This window comes from Phocoena sinus, chromosome 17, assembly GCF_008692025.1.
Source record: "Phocoena sinus isolate mPhoSin1 chromosome 17, mPhoSin1.pri, whole genome shotgun sequence".
NCBI lineage: Eukaryota > Metazoa > Chordata > Mammalia > Artiodactyla > Phocoenidae > Phocoena > Phocoena sinus.
In genome coordinates, this window is record NC_045779.1 from 77838875 (window position 1) to 77855107 (window position 16233).

The window sequence follows — 16233 nt, forward strand, 5'->3', positions numbered from 1 at the left end:
TGGGAGAGGTGCCCAATTTATTTTTCTTTTCTCTGTAGTCCCACACCCAGCCCCCAGGCAGTCCTTGCAGTGGCCAGCTTGGCAACGGCAACAGCAGTAGGCCCGAGGGCATTAAGTGTGCTAAAGGAGGGGAGATTCCCTCCTTAATCAGGAGCTGTGCTCTTAAGAAGGCCAGGTGGACCCACTTTTTTTCTCTCTCACTCCCTCCTCACTCCACTTGGTCCTGGATGTGGACACAGTCATGGGAAGTAGATAGCAGAGTGTCCTAGTGAAAACCCCATCCTTCGGCCAGAAGACCAAAGGGAGGCATCCCAGGAAACAAGCGATCAGGAGAACACAGAGAGGGGGCTTGGAAAAGTGACCCCTTACTTGTTTATGATTGCTGAGGATCAGCCCCAAGCTAAGCTGGCGTGGACCCTAAACGGTGTGCCAAAAATTCTGAGAAATTAGCTACAGGGTAGATACCACCCAATCCCAGAATGTCCACTGGATGCTCACACAGGACGGATCTGAATAGCACTGAAATGCTCTAAACTCTGACCTGAGGTAGGAATCACAACCCCTGAAGACTGGTCGGAACCTGCAGCCTGGACCCAACTGTGTTGATTGCCTGCTAAAGTCTAAGTGCCTATTTCATACATCTCCACAGGACTTAGAACATATCCAGAGCCTTATAAAATAATATTCAAAATTTCTAGGATACAATCCAAAATGATTTGGCATATGAAGAAACAGGAAAATCACAACTTGCATTTTTCATAGAACAAAATGATAAACAGGAGCCAACTTGAGATATCACAGACATTAGGATTATCAAACAGAGACTTAAAAGCAGCCATTATAAACATGTTCCAACAAGTAAGGGCAAACGGTCTTGAAATAAACAGAAATATAGAAAGCCTTAGCAAAAAAAAAAAAAAGACATAAAGAAGAACCAAATGGAGACATGACAACTGAAAAATACATAACCAAAGTAAAGGTACATAACCAAAGTAAAAGTACTCAGGGTATGAATTCAATAGCAGAACGGAGATGACAGAAGAAATTACTAGTGAACATGAACACAGATCAATAGAAAGTATCTGACATGAGCAGGAGGGGAAGATAGATTAAAAGAAAAAAAAATAGAGCTCTAGGACCTGTGGGGTAATATCAGAAGGTCTAATATTCACAAGCTTGGGGTCCCAGAGGGAAACAAAAAATTGTGATGCAGAAAAAAATATTTGAAGAAAGAATGGCTGAAAATTCCCCAAATTTAGTAAAATACGTAAACCTACAGATTCAGGAAGATCCACGAACCAAAGGAATTCATTCTCAGACACATCCAGATCAAATTGCTAAAAACTAAAGACAAATGAAGCAGAAAGAAAAGCAACGAATTATTTATAAGGGGAAAACTACCCAGATGACTTTGCTGTCTCATCAGAAACCATGGAGGCCAGACAGGAGAACAATATTTCCCAAGCACTGAAAGAACGAGCTGAAGTTCAGACTTCTCTGTCCAGGGAAAATACCTTTCAGGCATGACAGTGAAATGAAGACATTCCCAAATGAAGGATTTCTCTCTCTGTGGAAATTTCATAACCTCCTGTGGGTCTATCATGGTTTTGAAATAAAAAGTTAAGGGAATAAATAGGGCAAAAGATTTGAAAAGACACACCACCGAAGAAGATATTCAGATTATAAACAGGCATATGGGAAAATATTCAACGTCACTAGTGATTAGGGAAATGCAAATTCAAACCGTGATGAGATACCACTTCATACCAATTAGAACAGCTGAAATAAGGAATACCAGCCATACCTGACAACGTCGAGCAACAGGAACGTTCACTGCCGGTGAGAATGTAAAATAGGACAGCCACTCTGAAACACAGTTTGGTGGTTTCTTATCAAGTTAGACATACGCATAATGCGGGGCCCCTAAGATTCCTGGTAAGTGGATACCTATCCTAGGAATTTACCCAAGTGAAACAAAGACTCATGTTCGCAAAAACCTGTACACAAGTGTTCAGAGCACCTTTATTTGTAATAACCCCGAATTGGAAATAACTGGATGTCCTTCAAAGGATGATGGTTAAACCAGCTGTGGTACCTGCGTGCAGTGGAACGGTCACCAGCAGGAAAAAGAAAACGGCAACAGTGCAGGTGGATCGCAACAGCTTTACGCTGAGCAGAAGAAGCCAGCCTCAAAATTTGGCCTGCTGTGTGATTCCCCGGGCAGGACAGCCTCGAAAGAACAAAACTGTAGTGATGGAGGACACACACGTGGTGGCCAGGGATGAGGGGTCAGGGGAAGGTGTGACCACAGATGGGTAGCCTGGGGGAGTTTTGGCGGGGACGAGACTGTTCGTATCCTGATAGTTGTGGTGGACAAACAGCTTCTCCAGGGCAGACAGATTTGCCACTCCTCCCTCGTCCGGCCACAGAACACGACAGGCAGGCACACATACCTGTGACAAAGTCACGTGCCCGCGCTCTTATACCCGTGAGGTCTGCACAGACCTCGCGTATTTGTGCATGTATGAGTGTCCGCGTGTGTGACATGTGGGCACGTCCGCTGTGTTTGTGCAGTGCACCATACCTGTGGCCTTGCCCCTGTGTGCATACACGTGGGTTGCACACACAGGCACGTGCCAATACACCTGCTTTCCCTCCAGAGTCAGCCGTGACAGAAGCACTGGGGGTGGCACAGGGTGGGCCCAGGCCCGGCCTGGACTGAGGGGTGTCCTGCCCGCCCCGCTCAGGCCCCCACTATGGCAGAGCCGTAGGGGTCTCTGACCAGACTCTGGGCACAGCTGCGGCCAGGGGCAGGTGTCAGGAAATCCAGCTCAGTGCCTACCCTCCAGGCAATGCCTGAGCTCAGTCCAGATCCTCAGACCGCGTCACCTCTCACCACGCGTCTGCAAAATGGGTGTCCCGTCTCCCTCGTGGACTCTGAGGAAAGCAGGACACGTGGGCTGTGGACGCACCAAGAAGCCCTCCGGTCAGGGCGGCCCTGCCCCACCTCGCCCGATGCCGGACGGTGCCCACTGCCCTCGCCTTCTGAAGCGAGGCTTCCGCAAGTCCGGAGGTTGGCACGTAGACTCGGGACGGGGGAACTGAAGCCCCAGAGCTCTCTGCTGTGGCCCTGATCTCGGCTCTGGGAGAGGCCAGACGGCTCTTTCCCAGGACACAGGGGACCTCGGCGCCAGTGGAGGTCCCAGGAGCCGAGCCCCTCCCCCCCAAGGAAACCCAGATTCCGCTCTTGGCAGGGTGGGTCCAGGCCGCACTGGCTGCACCGGGAGGTGGGGGTGCCGCGCTTTGGGGGGTGGGCGCGTAGGCGAAGGCGCCACCCACCTTCAGATCAGCGCTCTGGCTCCAAGGGCAGGGAGGGGGCGAGGCGGGGAGAAGTCCTGTGTCTTTTCTCCTTTTATCAGTTGGGAAATGGCCTTCCCCACCTTCTCAGGGTTTGGGGAGCTGCTGATCTTCACGCGTCTAAATCTGGGGCCTGCAGGTCGCGGGCGCTGAGGGCACTAAGGAGGTCAGCCCAGGAGGGACAAGCTGCACAGCCCTGACCCTGTTTGTGACCCATATCGCCTGCCCATGGCACTCGGGATGCCGCCCCTGGGGTGCAATGTGATTCTGGGGATGGGGGTGGGGGTGTGCTGAGACCATCACCCCTTACACACACGCACACACGCACACACACACACACACACACACACTGGCCTGCTCTCCTGATAGATGGCCCCTGGGCGTGTCCCCTAGGCCCCTCTCTCCCCACACCTCATCTGAGAAGCTGGTCTCTGGGTCTGTCCTGGGCAGGAGCGGAACCAGGCAGCCCCTCATGCCAGGCCCCGGGGTGATCCTGGGCCAGGGCGGAGCCTCCATTTCATTACCTCCGCCGCCCTCTGTCTGTCAACTCTACCAGACACCCTGCCCCGCCTGCCACGTCCCCTCCCACCCCCGCCGCATTCGCCTTCGGGGAAGAGTCTGGCTGCAGAAACAGGAAAAGTCAGAGGTCGAGCAACACAGGCAATGAAGTGACCGGCCCCAGGCCTCATGACCTTTCGGGCTCAGAGCCAGGATTTAAGCCCCGCCCCGGCTGGGGACTCCCATCACCCGCCTGAAAGTCAGAGGTCGAGCAACACAGGCAATGAAGTGACCGGCCCCAGGCCTCATGACCTTTCGGGCTCAGAGCCAGGATTTAAGCCCCGCCCCGGCTGGGGACTCCCATCACCCGCCTGACAGCAACACCACCCAGCCCCCCAATCCACCAGCCACCTTGCCATCCATCTCCTTGGCGCCATGCCCTCCTCCTCGTAACAAGCACCCCACCCTGCCAGCCCCAGCACCCCCGGCTTTACTTCTGTCGCCTCACACATTGTGGCAGCAGCACCGGGGAGAAGGGCACAGGTGGCCAGCGGCACACCTGTACCGCCAGCTCCACCTTCACCAGGCCCGTAGGCGGCATCACCCTCCTGCCCTCCCCTCCCCGCGGATGGCGAGCTCTCCCTCGGGGCGCAGGGCCCTCCAGTACACATTATACTCTTGGGAGCCTGCGGCCGGCCGGGCCCTGCTCCAGGTGCCAGGTGAGCCTCGCCCGGAGCTGTCCGGGTTCGCACTCCCCCCGCCCGGTGCCCGGGCCTTGTGCGCTCAGCTGGCCGCCGCTCCCCTTCCCAGAATGAGCACTAACGCACCCTCTCGGATGGCTGGGCTGGGTGTTGGTTTCCTGTTTATTTTTTTCCTCTTTGTGTCAAACTCCCTTTTCTCACTCTAAACTGGCACGAGAGAAGGATTCACAATTCACCCTTCCCGGCTCCCATCCCAGCACACGCACCTCTCTGCAGTCTTAATCATCTAGTTTGTAATATTTCATCTCCCCTCCCTTTCATCTCCCTCCGAACACCTCGACCGGTTAAAATAAATATGTAGTTTTAATTCTGAGGCACCTAATTTAATCTGGCAGGCGACATTCCGCCACTCATTGGCATGCACCTCCGGCTGAGTCACACTCCAGCTCAACAGGCACGCCGGCCCCCGCCCACACTGCCAGGGGCTGCATGGGGAGAGGGCTCGGGGCCGTGTTCCCAGGAGGCAGGCCTGGGACAGGTGGCAGTGCCCTCCCCCAGTGGTGTCCTTTCCTGGAGAGGCCGCAAGACACCGCCAAGGAATCCCATAGGCGGCTCCTGGCCCCAAGCACTGGCCCCGAAAAGCCAGCCCGAGGGCGCCAGCGTCACTCACCGTCCTCTCTCCAGGGCCAGGCCATGTACGCAGGAGGGTCTGTCAGCAGGTGAGCGGGTAGAGGCCCCCAGGCCGGTAGCAGTTGCCCCTTCCTGGTCTCCGTGGGCATATTTCTGGCCCCTCCTCCCTTTGCAGGGCTTGGTCAGCAAGGTGGACCTCATTCTGGGTGGCTCCTCTCAGACCACTCAGAGGCCACTGTCACCTCCCTGGAGACCACCGACACCCGACTGCATTGCCATCCTTGACCCCGGCCTGGGGCCTGACACTCTGCTCTCTCTCCCCTGCCCACCAAGCTGCTGGGCCTGGCCGTACATTCCACAGGTCACAGGAGTTGACGGGTGAGGGGTGGCACCTGGCCTGCTTGAAGCAAGGGTGCCTGAGAGGACGGGAAGCCGGAGCCCCAGCCCCGTGTCCCCTGGCCAGGCCTAGCTCTGATGAGGGTGGCGGGCTCACCCAGGGGGACCTCAGACCCCCACTCTCCCAAAGACCTGTTGGAACCCATTACCTTAAGCAGTTGGCTGGAGGTGATTTAACATCCCTAAGTCAGTGGACATCTTGCCTCCCAAGTGAAGTCTTCTCCCGCTAGTCTGTCTTTCATTCATTCATTCATGCATTCGTGGGTCATTTGCTCATTCATTGGTCCAAAAAGTGTCTGGCTGGCCAGGAAGGAGGGGCTCCAGGGATTCAGAAATGAGCTGTGTTGGAAGATGGGGTTCTGAAGCCAGGAAGGTGGTGTGCTTAAAGCTGAGGCAGTGGGAGTGAAGACAAGCCCCCAGGCCCTGGGGTCTCTCTCACGGGCCACAGCTGCCACTCCCACCGCTGCTCAGAGCAGGAACCTGAATCTGGGTTACACCTGGACCAGGGCCTGGCCTGCGCTGGCCTGGGCCTTTCTGCCAGTCCCAGGGCCTCCGGGCAGCGGGTCCGAGGCCTCGCCAGGTCCTCACTGATGACCTGCTCCAGCCTGCCCATCTCTATCCCTTCCCACTCAGCTTCCAAAGCCGACGGAACACCTGAGGGGCAGGAAATGGCGAATGGCAACCCTGTGAGATTTCATTCGTGCCCCTAGGCAGGACCTGCTACGAGGGCAGGGGAGGTGACGGCCAGCTCCCCAAGGGTGTGTGCGCCCCAGGGCGCATCCACACTGGACAGTTCAAGCTTCACGTGCCCTTTGGCCCAGCGCTTCTCTTCCTGGATGCACGTCCCAGAGAAAGTCCACCCCGTGCACCAAGGGGTCACCAGCAGGACGTTCCACCCAGCTTGCTGTGGAGACGGCAGCCAGGCCCTGCTGGAAGCTTGTCCACAGAGCCGCACCTGGGGAAACGGAAGTTCCGGGAATGGGAGAGAGGATGGATACAAGGCCTGTGGCCCCATCCAGGATGGAGCACCTCGTGGCCGGGAGGATGAGGCAGCACAGGGCTACAGCCTTCATGTGCATTCTCCCCACAGAGCTGAGTTAGATGCTGAAAGGAGTTAGCTTGGGACACCACTCACCCATGTCTCAGGGGCCCATAGACCGCGTCAGTTCACTGTTTGGATCAGTGCGTACCGCCCGGAGATGTAAAGAACGAGGCAGAGGCGTGATTGGCTCAAACACGGGCAGAAGAGGGGCCATGTGTGCTGGGAAAGTCACAGAGAACCTGTCCACGTTGGTGAGGTTTTCTCCCCTTAAAACCAGAAAGATCTCAGGCCAAACACTAAGCTCTGATGAAGCTGGGTCCTGGGCCGGGGTTCCCCCATAATTGTTGCCCCCCCATACTTATCAGCATACTTGAAACGTTATATAGGGACTTCCCTGGTGGTCCAGTGGCTAGGACTCCACACTCCCAATGCAGGAGGCCCAGGGTTCGATCCCTGGTCAGGGAGCTAGATCCCACGTGCCGCAGTTAAGACCCGGCGCAGCCAAATAAATAAATAAATAATTTTTTTTAAAAAAAAAGTGATATAAGTTTCAAAGGAGAAAAATGCATCTATTAACTCCTCACCATGAAGGTGTAAAATGCTGACGACCCAGCAGCCCTGGAGGCTCTGGGCAAGCGCAGTGTTCCCTAAAGGGAACAGGGGCTCATGGGGAGAAATGGGGCTCCTTGACCAGCAAAGGTGGCAGGCTCAGAGTGGAGCTCCTCCTGGACCCTCTGCAAACATCTCAGCTGGTTGGTTCCCAAGGTGGCAGAGTCTACATCTAAGCCTGTCTTAAGAGTTTAGGGACCAACCCCAACCTGCTCAGGGAGAATGGGCCCCCCTTTCTCTCTCCCTGCAGTACTGACCCCGCCAGCTCCCAGGGACACTCAAGTTGGTTGATTCTCAGAAAGGACCCTTTGCAGCCACAGCTCCCTCCCTGGGAATGTACAAGTCCGGCTGGGTGACACCCATAAGGAGAGTGGCTGGACCCTGTGGAGGCTCGGGGGTGGCATTCGAGGCCACATGGGTTGCAGCAGGGTGAGCACATCCTGGTTCCAGGAGAACAGACCCCCAGGCTGGCTCTGCTCTGCCTGGCAGCGTGATCTGGGCCTGCGTGCTGGGTCGTGTATGGATGTGGGTGTGTGTGATCATGTGGGAGTGGGGGCGTGGGGTTGGTGTCTGCATTTGTGTGCCAGTGTGTGTGCACAAGGCTGAGACCAGCAGTGAACCTGGAACCAACAGAGGCCTGCGGGCCCTGTGGAGCCAGGTTCCAGGACGAGGGCAGAGAGGGGCAGGAGCAGGTGCCTGCCTGGCCCTGGACATGGTCACGGGCAGGGTAGGGAGGAGGGCCGCAGAGTGGTGGGGGCTCTTGGGGTCTACGGAGCTGCTCCCTTGTCTTATCGTATCTCCACATCTGGACTCATTCAGGCATCTACTCATCACACACTGGCCAAGTAAGGCAACTCCTCGAGGTAGGGGCCAAGACAGACGAAGAATTAAGGATGCCCAGGCCATGCCACCCGAGTGCTGAGAGAGACAGCACAGCCTGAGAGGGCTGCCTGGGAGAACAGGATATGGGGAGAGCACGGAGAAGGGAGCAATTCCCCACCCCCCCAGAGCTCCAGATGAGGAGGGGATGGTGGCCTAGCCACGGGCAGAAGGACAGAGGCATAAAATAAGCCAGCCACTGGCTCCAGAATCTTCGAGGAAAGAGGCGCAGATTCCTGACTTTGGCTGCATGAGTCATCCACACCAGGCAGACCCACTCTCTTCAACATCATCAGAATCAACACTGTCCTTACCATCACCATCATGATCACCATCGCCACCACCATCACCAGCACCACCAGCCCCATCACCACCATCGCCATCACCATCATCACCACCACCATCACCATCACCATCACCATCATCACCATCACCACCACCACCATCACCATCACCACCACCATCACCACCATCACCATCACCATCATCACCATCACCACCACCACCATCACCACCATCACCATCAACATCACCATCATCACCATCACCACCACCACCATCACCATCACCACCACCATCACCATCACCATCATCACCATCACCACCACCACCATCACCACCATCACCATCAACATCACCATCAACACCATCACCACCACCACCACCATCACCACCATCACCATCACCACCACCACCATCACCATCACCATCACCATCATCACCATCACCACCACCACCACCATCACCACCATCACCATCACCATCACCGCCATCACCATCACCACCACCACCATCACCATCACCACCACCATCACCATCACCATCATCACCATCACCACCACCACCACCATCACCACCATCACCACCACCATCACCATCATCACCATCACCACCACCACCATCACCATCACCATCACCACCACCACCATCACCATCACCATCACCATCATCACCATCACCACCACCACCATCACCATCACCACCACCATCACCATCACCATCATCACCATCACCACCACCACCACCATCACCACCATCACCACCACCATCACCATCATCACCATCACCACCACCACCATCACCATCACCACCACCACCACCATCACCACCATCACCACCACCATCACCATCATCACCATCACCACCACCACCATCACCATCACCACCACCACCACCATCACCACCATCACCATCACCATCACCATCATCACCATCACCATCACCACCAACACCACCATCACCACCATCACCATCACCATCACCACCATCACCATCACCATCACCATCACCATCATCACCATCACCATCACCATCAACACCATCACCACCATCACCACCATCACCATCACCATCAACACCATCACCACCGCCACCACCACCACCACCATCACCATCATCACCATCACCACCACCACCACCACCATCACCACCACCACCACCACCATCACCACCACCACCACCACCATCACCACCACCACCACCATCGCCATCACCATCACCACCACCACCACCACCATCACCATCACCACCACCATCACCATCACCACCATCACCATCACCACCACCACCATCACCATCACCATCACCATCACCATCACCATCATCACCATCACCATCACCATCAACACCATCACCACCATCACCACCATCACCATCACCATCAACACCATCACCACCACCACCACCACCACCACCATCACCACCACCACCACCACCATCACCACCACCACCACCATCACCATCATCACCATCATCACCACCACCATCATCACCATCACCATCACCATCATCACCATCACCACCACCATCACCATCACCACCAGAACCAGAACCATCTCCACCACCATCACCACCACCACCACCACCACCACCATCACCACCACCACCATCACCATCACCACCACCACCACCACCATCACCACTATCACCATCACCACCCCCAGCACCAGCACCACCAGAACCATCACCACCACCACCATTCTCCTCCTACATTAGGTTCTGGGTAGAGGATTGTGTAAGTCAGAGCAGGCAGCCAGGGCTATTGAGGAGTCGGCTGGGAAGAGCAGGAGAGGATTTGTAGGATCCAGATCCTTGCCGGCGTCCTTGCTTGTCATGTGACCTCGCACAACTGACTTGTCATTTCTGAGCCTCAGTTCCCCGCCCTTTAAGAGTAGAATTATGCTCCATGACCCCATTACTTTTCGATGTTGTTTTGAGAGTGAAATAAATTGAAGTATTTGAAGGTGTTACGTAAATTTGAGAGTCGTGAGCAAATGTTATGCATTCGTCTCAGCATGTAGATCCCATTCCCAGCTGAGCCGCTCTCTCTGCCCTCCCTCCCAGCAACCACACACTTAGCAGGTCCTGGGAGTGTGAGGTTCTAGGAACCAACCCCAGGAGCTGGAAGATTGACGCCACCTTTGACTGGAATGCAAACAACATGCAAATGAACAAGCAAATTCCCTCTCCTCCTTCGGAAGGGGAGGGCCCTACCTGGTCCTGGTTGGGCTGCCCTGCCCTGGCTCTTGTTCAGGACAGGTGGTGGAGGGACAGGGCTGCGGGGGTCCAGGCGGAAGGAGGGGCCTGGAAACACCACACGTCACAGAGCACCCAGCAAGTCCATGTTCTCGCCCTGTCTCTGCTCCACAAAATATCCATGCGTCTTCCAGAGCTGCAAGCTTCCCTCCCTTGTCTCAAACGTGGCCTCCGTCCCCATCACTCCGCCCTCCTCTCTCTCCTCCCTTCTGTCCTTCCTCCAACTTTCCCTGGGGGCCCTTGCAGGCCCTGGACTTGGTGTCCACCACCGGCACTTGGGCTCCAGGAGAGAGACTAACAAGAGGCCATGGCCCCGCAGTCCCAGCTCACGGTGCAGAGTGTCACCATGTGGACCCCCGGGGGTCCGAGGCCACTCCTTGAGAAGCCTTGGCGTGGAGCTGCGTGTCTACCGCCCTCCACATGTCTGTCTGTCTGGCCACCCACCACCCAGGCTGGGCTGTGTCCTGGGTGCCAGCTAGTGAGACCTCCTGATGGGGCCATGGGGATGGGACATCAGAGCCCGGGGGGGCAGGGGAGGACCCATGTGGAGGCTGAGGTGGTGTCCAGGGTCCCTGGGGACACCTGGGGCCTCTTTGGCACTCAGAGGTGGTGAGAGTGGGGTCGTGCACCTGTCTTGGGGGCCTAGGCAGGGCACCAACTCGCAGGGGAGAACTCGGCCTGCGCCTGCAAGGGGACCAATGCCTCATCCATGACACTTGGAGCCCGCTGGGCGCCAGGTGTGGTGGGCAAGTGTGCAAAGCCGGCTGGGCCATCTCGAGCCTCAGCCCCCTCGGCTCTGTGATCCCTGCGATTGTCTGTACTGATTTTCACTGCACGGTTTATTCAATGCTTAATCTCCCTCCACTGAAAGCTCCGAGAGCGGAGCGGCGTCCTCAGTCCCAAGGGCCTGGTAAGCCCAGGGGAAGGCCTGACGGAAGCCGGGCGGCTACTGGCACGGGCCCTGAGTCCACAGGGCCTCTGTTCTGGGAACTGGGGTGGCAGGGGTGGCGTGGGGACTGGCCCGGTGTCAGCAGGTGCCAGGCCCATGGGAGGCGCCCAAGGAGGCCAGTCAAATGGCGGTAGTTGATAGTCACCCTCAGGGGTGCCTGGGGAGGGTCAGGGCTCAGTCTGTGATTATGGATTAGGGATCAGTACGCCCGGGACCAGGGCTCAGTCAGGACGTCGTGAAGACTGGAAGTGGTGCTTCAGAAGTGTCCAGGGCCGGAGGCAGGAACTGCGTGTAACGACCCTCCTTCCCTTTCTGCCCTGTCCATCCTGAAGACCCCCTTTGAAGAACGAGTCCATGAGTCTCGGTCGCACCTGGTCGGAGTGAAGGCTTCGGTGCCAGTCCTAGTGCCCGGCTGTGTGAGCTTGGGCAAGTCACATCGCCATTCTGAACCACGAGATGCCCAGCTCCAGAATGGCCCCGTGCCTTGCAGCCTTTGGAGGTTACAGATGGAGATGGGCATGCAGTGGGCTGGCCAGCACAGCTGCTGAGGACATGTCAGGAGGGTGCCCTTCAGGCTGCCCACTTGCAGGGCCGTGAAGGCCCTTGGGGGTCCCCAGTCGGCCCCCACCCTGGATCCCCGGAGCAGCAACAGTGCCAGCTGTGGGCTGGTGCCACCATACCTCTCCCTGACCTGCATTTCCTCTGCCGGGCCCCCTGCGGGGGGGTGGGGGGAGGGAAACCTGCCATTCACACCTGGTTCTCAGCCAAGAGTTGTGACAACGAGTGGTTGAAAATAGTCTGAAACTATCCCGGCCTCGTCCTCCCCAGGGAGGGCAGGGCAGGCGAGGGGTGCCGAGGAGTGGGCAGCACGCTCGGGTTACATAAGCTCGGTGCCCTGGGCGCCCCGGGCTCCCCAGGAGAAGGCAGAGGACTCAGCCCCATGGCCGGGAAGCCAGGTGTCCTGGGCCTGCGGACGGGTCCTGCGGGCAGGGCATGGGCTGTGGGCCCGGCAGAAGCTGCGGGGCACGGTTGGCCGTGCAGACTTTCCCGGGCCTGAGGACCAGGTGGACGAAACTCTCCAATCCCTTGGTCCTGAGTCCCCCAAACAAGTGCCCCCTTCCTCCTCCTTCCCCCAGAAGCCCGCCTGAGTCCCGCCCGATGGAGACCCTCCAGCGCCTTCGCCGCTCTGAGCCTTTCCCGGAGAGCTCAAAGAAATGACGCCGCCCAGCTGACCAGGGCAGCTTCGGCCGCAGAGGCAGGCTTGGCAGAGTCCAGAGTAAGACTGGCCGATCTGCCCCTCACCTCTGCCCACCTGCTCCCCCTCTCAGGAGGCATGTCCCTCTCCTGGGTGCCCACACCCCAGTGCCCCCATGGCTTCGATGCCATCCACAGAAGCGCCCTGCCTGGCTGAAGGGAACTCTGTCTTTCCAGGCCCGGTGTCCCCCCGGGTGACCCTCAACCTGAGATTTCTGCGTCAAGCAGGCCTGGTGTTCTCCAGGACCTTAGGCAGAGGTGGTGAGCAGGGACCAGGTGGAGCGCCGGGGCCCATGCTGCAGCAAGAGAGCTTCAGGACAGGCGTGGGAGGAACTTCCAAGGGGTGAGGGTTGTGACAGCTGGAATCATGGGCCAGCTCTTCCCTCCTGTCTCCTGCCCTTCCACTCCCGAGGCCCATCACTCAGCCAGCCAGCCGGGCGTGGGTGGTGGCCCCAGAGGGCCCCCGGGGCCAGGGCCGCACTGAGGGTGTGCACGGTGGTCCACGGGAAATTCGTTCCTTGGCACTGGGGGCGGGTGGCAGGAGCTCAAGGCGTCGGAGCCAGACAGGGAACAAAGCCGTGGGCAGCCAACTGCCGTCTGTTGCCGTCATGCCGCCTGACCCCAAGGGGCTGCAGGGAGGGGGTCCTGTCCTGTGGGCTGGGCTGAGTCAGGGCAGGGAGGCAAGCGGGCGTGGGGCAGGAGCTGGGCCCCAGCCAGGAAGCTTGGCACCAGAGAGCAGGAAAACTGGGGCTCTGGCATGGAGCCCACACCTCCATTGGTATTTGCCATCTGTGCCAGGCCCTCCTTGATTTACTCATTTAATCCTGACAAAGACCACATAGGTGGTACTATTATTGTCCCCATTACAGATGAAGCAGGCACAGAATGGGTAAGTTGCCTGAGGTCACACAGCTAGGCAGTGGAGCAGTCAGGACACAGCCCAGCCTCCGGTCTGGCTGCAGCCACTGCACCAACACGCCCTGAGGACACCGCACTCTGACCTGGAGTCCCGACGCGTGGAGGGGAGACGTGCTGGGCGGCTCAGCAGCCCTGCGGCCGAGCCTGGAGCCGCAGGTCGGGTGCTCGCCCTCCCAAGGGAGCCTCAGGACTCCTGGGTGCCAGGCCCCGGTGGGGATGGCCGGCCACAGCCGCAATGGGGCAGCCACAAGCCACATGTGGCTGTTTAAGGTGAAATTAGTCTAAAGTACGTAAAGTTACAGGTTCAGTTCCTCAGGCGTACAAGCCACATTTCAAGGGCTCGGGAGCCACACGTGGCCAGTGGTGGATGTGTTGGACGGTGCAAAACAGAACGTGGCCACCATCCATTCTATCGGACAGCTCTGTAGGGCCATCTTTGGAGACCAGCCTTCTCTGCTCTTTGCCACTCCCGCCCCCGGCCCAGAGGCGGGCAGCCTGGGGAGAGGGGCAAGGGGAGGGTGGGAGGGGAGATCGGCCTCCCTGGGCCCTCTCACTGCCCACCTCCTGGTAACTCACCCTGCCGCTGGCCCCGAACCTAGTCTGCTAGAACACAGACCACAGTTGGGTTGCTGCTGTGTGTCCAGACCTGGCCTGGGCTGGTGAACGGTGACGGTCCACGCAGGACTGTGGACTTCACGGAATGGAAGCTGCTGCACATCTGCCCAAGACCCACCGTGTGCTGGCCCAGTCACCCAGCTCTGGGCTGGCCCTGGCGTGCAGAGCCCCCTGTGGAGGGTCCCGTCACTGTCACTGGGCCCAGGGAGGGTCTCGGACTGTCTGACTTTGTGGGTGGGCTGAGATGTGTCTGGTGTGTTCCCGGGATACAGCGAGGGGCCGTGCCTGCCAATGAGGAGATCACCGGGGAGGATGGAGGACTTCCCGGAGGAGGGCTCCTTCTGAGCTTCATCCTTTAGAACCCGTGGTTAACCGGAGGAGCTGGGAGCCCCTGGCCTTGCTGTCCTTCCTGCCCAAGCATCCCTCCTCTTTTTCCTCCCCTCACAGTTGCACAGCCTGAAGGGACCAGGGCTGAGTGGGGTTGGGAAGGAGGGGGGACCCAGAAGGCAGAGCTACCACAGGGCGGGGCCTCGCTTCTGCTGAGTGGCAGTGCAAGTCCTCCGTGTCCTGGCTGGGCGGCTAATCAGGGCATGTTGCATCCACAACTAATTATGTGCGTGTGAATCGGCTAATTACTCACCATGCCCAGCGCCCCCGCACCCCAACTCCGGCTGGCAAAGTTCACGGAGTGGTTGGAGAGGACCACGAACGTCCCCAGGCTGGGAATCCCCTACTGCCCAGCCCCCAGGTGGCCTCTGAAGGCCCGAGGAGGGTTGTCAGATGCTAAGGGCTCTCGCTCCACCTCTGTCCCAGGAGCCAGGAGTCAGAGAGCTTGGTTCTAGACCACCTTGCTCCACACGTGACCGCAGGTAGATCCCCCCTTCTCCCCTGAGGAGAGGACTGTCCTATATGAAAATGCTTGGAAATAGACAGGGCCTCGAGGTATGCTTCCTGCTGCTTCACTGGGGGTCCTCCCGGCCCCCCACAAAGCTCCTGTTTCCCATACACTCAGGCCTGGGAATAAAGAACAGGATGGGTAAGACTGCCATGAGGACAGGGCCCAGAGTGGGACCAGGGTCAGGGCTCAGAGTGGGACCAGGGTCAGGGCCCAGAGTGGGACCAGGGTCAGGGCTCAGAGTGGGACCAGGGTAGGGGTTCAGCATGGGACCAGGGTCGGGGCTCAGCATGGGACCAGGGTTGGGGCTCAGCATGGGACCAGAGTGTGACCAGGGTCAGGGCTCAACGTGTGAGCAGGGTCAGTCAGGGCTCAGTGTGACCAGGATAGGGGCTCAGAGTGGGACCAGGGTAGGGGTTCAGCATGGAACCGGGGTAGGGGTTCAGCATGGGACCAGAGCCGGGGCTCAGGGTGTGACCAGGGTCAGGCCTCAGCATGTGACCACGGTCAGGGCTCAGCGTGTGACCACGGTCAGGGTCAATGTGTGACCAGGGTCAGTGATCAGTGAGTCAGTGGCTGTGGTCAGGGATTGGTTTATGGCCATGAAGAGGGCTTTTAATGTCATGCGCTCTCTGCGGCTGGGTGAAGAAGTTCCAGAACCTGGATAGGGTTGACCTGGCAGGGGATCGTCAGTTTCAACCTCCTGTGCTAAGCCCACTCTGGGTTTCTTCAAGCTGTGGCCCCGCCCTCAGGTGGCTGTGAGATGGTCAAGGGTTTGCGCAAGCTTTGGTGGAGGGTGCTGGATGTAAACTGGTAGCAAATCTCTGGAAGAGCGGCCATTGGCTTAGAGTTCTAGAATCCTGGGGTGTCTGGGCTGCAAGAAACCTTCAGAACCCTTCTGTCCCGGTACTCACGTACCCATCGGGACACTGAGGCTGCAGCGGGGCCGGTGTGA

General features: G+C 57.9%; 1 protein-coding gene across 1 annotated transcript in view; it reads left to right on the plus strand.

Annotated features, from left to right (window-relative positions):
• Positions 1 to 13007, plus strand: part of LOC116742260 (basic proline-rich protein-like) — a gene marked incomplete at its 5' end in the record, with an annotated part of 114428 nt that extends 101421 nt beyond the window's left edge. The window contains 7 exons of the mRNA XM_032609585.1: positions 8758 to 9288; positions 9469 to 9681; positions 9778 to 10048; positions 11929 to 12119; positions 12186 to 12320; positions 12425 to 12624; positions 12733 to 13007. Of these exons, the coding sequence (XP_032465476.1) occupies positions 8758 to 9288; positions 9469 to 9681; positions 9778 to 10048; positions 11929 to 12119; positions 12186 to 12320; positions 12425 to 12624; positions 12733 to 13007 (1816 nt within the window). The remainder of the gene's footprint in view (positions 1 to 8757; positions 9289 to 9468; positions 9682 to 9777; positions 10049 to 11928; positions 12120 to 12185; positions 12321 to 12424; positions 12625 to 12732) is intronic.
• Positions 13008 to 16233: the final 3226 nt, after the last annotated feature.